Source organism: Hermetia illucens, chromosome 2 (assembly GCF_905115235.1).
Source record: "Hermetia illucens chromosome 2, iHerIll2.2.curated.20191125, whole genome shotgun sequence".
Classification (NCBI taxonomy): Eukaryota; Metazoa; Arthropoda; class Insecta; order Diptera; family Stratiomyidae; genus Hermetia; species Hermetia illucens.
The window spans coordinates 63,405,426-63,410,407 of record NC_051850.1 but is presented as its reverse complement, the minus strand read 5'-3'; the positions used below and the strand labels follow the sequence as shown (position 1 = coordinate 63,410,407).

Sequence of the window (4,982 nt, the reverse complement as noted above, 5' to 3'; positions counted from 1 at the left end):
AGGCCTCAGGTTGACAGCAATTATTCGGATTTCTTTTGAATTAAGCCAAAGCGGGCTTGGTGAGGATAAGTTTAGGAGTTGTGGAGACCGATCTGATATTTGAGTCCCCTTGTCCTTCCAACCAGTTTTAGATGCAATTTTATCTCTCCTATTTCTCATTTTGGACAGAGCTTCATTCGGTACTTCTTCGAAGTCATTTCCCCAAGGATATCCGCCAGTATGCTTTGATGTTCCTCAATGCTGCATCACAGACTTCAGGGTTCCTCTAGGCAAAGCGAGTGCGCCACAGAAAGGAAAGATTCTCCTTAAGACAACAAATAAAAATGAAAGAACCCAGAACTTGAACTGATACTCCAAAACGAGCGGAGAAAACACTATAAAAGCACTGTGCGACCAGCCACTCAGATCAGCAGTCGAAAGTGAACTACTGCAAGCTGATCAAAGTATTTTCTTAAATAGGATAAATGAGAAAAGATGATTGGGAATAGCCAACACTCAGCTTGGGGGATGGTGAGTTTAAGTCAGTTGTAATTGATACACAGAAATATAGTTCAAGGGGTTTAGTCAATGAATACGAAATGCTCAACAATGTTGGATTATACACGAAGAATGCGGTCAGCAAATGAACCGTAAAACTATAAGGTGAATGGATGTATCCGTAAGATCCAGTCGATTGCTAGTAGATCCCATTTGTTGCAAATGTAGTCGATTTTTAGATGGATAGACTCGCCGGCAAGACTACACGGGGTTGCAGCGTATGAAAGATCAAAAGTTTAGGGTGAATAACAGCCGAGCCAGTAAACGGAAGGTTTTAGCATCGGAGCGCACTTTTAAGGGACATTTACAAGGTTGGATACTAATAATCAAGTAAATTATTTTCGAATTGCCAATACCAATACGACCCTTTACGTGCAACCGATGAGTCAACTAAAACCAACAGACATTGCCTAATACGAACTTTATTTGTAATCGATGCGGTTAAAATATGGAAATAAAGATTCTAAAAAAGTACAATATATGAATGTATAAATAAACTAAAGATCTTGCAAAGCCCTATTCCATCTACCCGAACATGGCCTGCTCCTGTTTGTAGACAGCGTGGAAAGCGTTCCGTATAAGAACGTACGGGAAGCACGACTCCAGGAGATCCATCGTCAAGAACGGAGATTGCTGAACGATCTGATCCAGCAGAAGATAAATCGACTCGCGATTCCGTGTAGCCTCCTTATCGGACTCTTGTCCCAGACGCAACAGAGACGAACTTGCTAAAGCTAAAAACTCCTTCATCCGGTCCTCAATGTCATTTTGCCCGCATATCGTGAACAGAGCCCCGAAGATGTTGTTTATGGCCATGGCCATGCAGTGTGTGTTATTCGAGTGGCCGTCAAGCGATGCGCGGTAGAACGAGCTATCATTGCGGGCCAACTTTGGAATGGAAACGGCCACAAAGACCATGAGGAGGCAGGCAACTAAGTGCTCGCCGTCGTCGAACTCAGGCTTCTGTGACTTCAAGATGCTGGCAAGTGTGGGATCGACTTTGCACGGTAATCCGGCAGCGGAAGCCATTTCCGAAGCCAATTTTATTTGATCTCCGCCGGGGAGATGCTCCTGGAAGTCTCTTACAGAGCTCAATAGGAATGGAATTCGCTGATCCAGGACATCGACAAGTGCCTCGTGGACTAAGTGGCGGAAGGACAGAATCACTCCAATTATCGTCATTCGCTGCAGCACATTGTCAACGTGTTGCAGTTTTTTGAACTGCTCCTTCATAACTTCGGGCTTGTCGAAGCTTGTGCGTAAAGTGATCAAAACGTCCTTATTCAGGCCAACCAGCTTTTTCAACTCCTGTACTTGGTTCGCAATGTGCCACATTAGAGTTTCATTCAACAACTTAATCCCGTAAGGTCCGATGAGTTCCGCCAATGCACGCAGTTCGTTCAAGTCCGAAAACTCCTGCGGGTTGAAGGGAACGCAACCTTCCGCTGTGATGTGGACGAACGACTTCTGGTTTATAGAGAAAACAATGTTGCCGGCACTTACCCGCCTGAGTAGGGCGTCCGAATACCAAGTGTTGTAATGCGCGGCAATGGTCTTCTCCCCATGCGAGTCCAAGGATTGCGTTTGTTGGAGCAGGCAATTGTTGAATACTCTGGTGATATCGATGTGGACATAGTTTTCTACGGTCTGCAGCACATTCATGTACGCCCTAACGGAAGCTAGCAGTTCTGACGGCTTAGCTATTTCCATTGTTTCGGGATTGAACATCACCATTCCCACCAAAGCCCGGGAGAAACGGTTCTCTAGATGCTGGCAAAGATACTCGCGTGGGGCAAACGCGAACTCCCATACATTCACTGTGGGACAGTAGTTGATCGCAAAACAGAGTTCGGTTAGCGCCATGTGCAGTTTGTCCATCGTGGTGAGGTCCTCACGCGTCTTCCGGTAACTCTCCTCCCCTGGCTTCCGGACGTCGTCCAACTGTTTCTTTACTTTGTCTTTCTTTTTCCTGGACGCCACAGCTGACAGGATCTTCGCGCAATGCTTCTGCAGCAAAGCATCAGCCATCGTACACTGTTCGTCGCAGATCGTTGTAATGATGTTTTTTGCCTCCTTGGCCATCTCCTCCAGGAACATGTTCACAACGGACAAGGAGCGCTCTCTGATATGGTGTCTTTCCTCGGGACACATTTCGTGGGTGCAGTTTTGGAAGTGGCTACAGATAAGCGGGAAAGCAATTATGTATCTGTTTTGCGCTGGAAATTCCAGGCACATATGGAACTGATCCTCGAAAATTTTACTGTAGAAGCAGAAGATCGACAGGTCGGAAGTTTCGACAAGCATCTCGTCCAAGTTGTCCACGATGCGACTATGAAATACCATCGAGTCGAGCAGGTGCGCAAGGTCCTGGTTGTCGACGATGCGGACGGCCGATTTCGCGACACTCATGTACGTTTGCAGTCGGAACCAGTCGAGGCGGAAGGCTTGGAAGTCGAATATCTCGTTCTCCTCCACTTGCTTCACGTTCACGCTTGACGCCGTGTTGTAGAGGGTCGACAAGATGGTGCTCTCTTCCTCCGGGCAAACCTGCAGATTCTGCATCTTGACGGTCAAGTCGATGGAGTCGTAGCCTGATAGATACTGCACGTAGTAGCGTTGCATGACTTGACTATATTTACGAACCAAAGCTCGCAGTTCCTCCATGTGGAAGAGAAGTTCTGGAATCTGACGGTCCACAAGGTCCTCAGTGCTCTTCCCCTTACTTTTCACTAGAGGCGGATTGTCGCTGTGCCGTAACAGCCAGAGAATCTCGTCCCTTGCCAAACACAGCCCGATGAACACTAGTAGCGCTTTTGGGCCAAGCAAGCCTGGTTGGTCAGTCATAATTAGCGCCAGCTCCTTCAATGCCGTACGAAGGAACTTCCGGCGTTCCCTGTGCACAAGTGCCGCCCGCTGTACAGCAATATTATGCGCGTCTTTGACCTCGTTTATGCGCTTCCCATAGCCCTTGATGCCGTCGAATGTATTCTGAATGTATTGATGGATCTGGAGAACTTCATCTCGGAATAGAGGGATGACCCAACTTGACTCGAGCGCACTAAGCCACATTTTCGTCACGTCCGGGTGCTCGGAGCCCAGCATTTGATGGTTGAGAAGGAGCCCGAAGATCACCCACCGGTCCATGATCTCTAGAGAGACATATTCACAGGACAGAGTGTCGGTACGAGAGGCTTTCAGTAGCATCGCGGGGTTTCCAATCAGGCTCAGCTTTTGCGTTTCTCTCCACTTCTCTGCGCTGATATTCCGGTTCGGGTACACAGTCACCAACGACTTGAGTGCGCTGCAGAGGAGCCGCTGGTGAGGAATGAACTCCTCGGAAAGCTTCTTAATCGGCGTGTCGTAGTCGATGATCATCTGTCCTAGTCGCGGGAAGCTCTGGTCGCTCTGATTGTTTTGCAATTCGTAAGCGGCGTTGAACAGACCCAGCACTGCCTTGCGGTCCTCCACCCTCGACAGCAGCACCATCAGCGAAACGTACGTCACGACCAAGTCGAGGTAATTCTTCGTCAACTCGAAATTAAGCGTGATGTCTAGATGAATCTGGCAGGCATCCATCGTGGTCAGCAGTTCGCAAACATTGTCCTTAAAGTCCAACAAGTCTACGAACGTGTAATAGTAGAGCGAGAGCGACTTGATTATCTCCGCCTTGATGTTCACTATCGCCTGCAGACATTTTATGTCAATGTTCGGGAATCTTTTCACTATGAACTTTATCGATGACTCCAACGACTTTTCGGAGAGGAATCCCGGCTTCGACTTTGTGTCGCCACATGCCTTCTTGATGTTATAAATTCGCGTGAGGATGCCCGTGCCCCGGTCATTGAGAATGATGAGTTTTTCGGCGATCTTCTGCTGAAGGGGGTTCAGTGCCCGCGCCATCATTTGCGCTCAATGCCGAGTCTTCTTCGAAAGGAACGCGCGATGCAACAATTGCTCTGATTAACGAATAGACCGGAAAACCCACAAATCCACAGAAAATCCGACTATTTTTCCAATTGACAGATCCCACCCACAAAACAATCTGCACTCCATCAAGAATGACGACTAAGACCATCGAATGTGTGCAGCAGTGGAGTGGGCGAAGGTGCAGCACTTCATAGGCGGAGGCAATATGAAATAAAATGATAGGGGCAGTTTACATAGCGCTTTTTTCAAAATCGTAAAATTTAATTGGTAGCAAGCATTTCAATTCACATTTTGCCAAATTTATTTTAGTAAAATATGCTTACGACCGGATTTTTTAAAGGGCTTCTTACATACGCATATAACGAACGAACTTAAATAAAGGAAACCGTCCTCAATATAATAACAGACATGTGCTGTTAATTGTCTTTGAACATTGAATTCGCAATGGAATTTGTATTCATTGCTAATTTCAAAAGGTAAATAGTTTTTCTTTTTGTAGAAAAGACAGATTATGTTTG

At 46.8% G+C, this 4,982-nt stretch overlaps 1 protein-coding gene across 1 annotated transcript; it reads right to left on the bottom strand.

Moving 5' to 3' along the window:
* Positions 1 to 943: 943 nt before the first annotated feature.
* LOC119647824 (membrane-associated protein Hem) lies at positions 944 to 4,605 on the bottom strand. Its single transcript, XM_038049062.1, has one exon. It carries the CDS (start codon positions 4,438 to 4,440, stop codon positions 1,063 to 1,065), a length of 3,378 nt encoding a protein of 1,125 aa, XP_037904990.1. The 5' UTR covers positions 4,441 to 4,605; the 3' UTR covers positions 944 to 1,062.
* Positions 4,606 to 4,982: the final 377 nt, after the last annotated feature.

Excerpts from the sequence above, each read along its gene's own strand:
- LOC119647824 (XM_038049062.1), bottom strand. The coding sequence starts at position 4,440 with ATGATGGCGCGGGCACTGAACCCCCTTCAGCAGAAGATCGCCGAAAAA.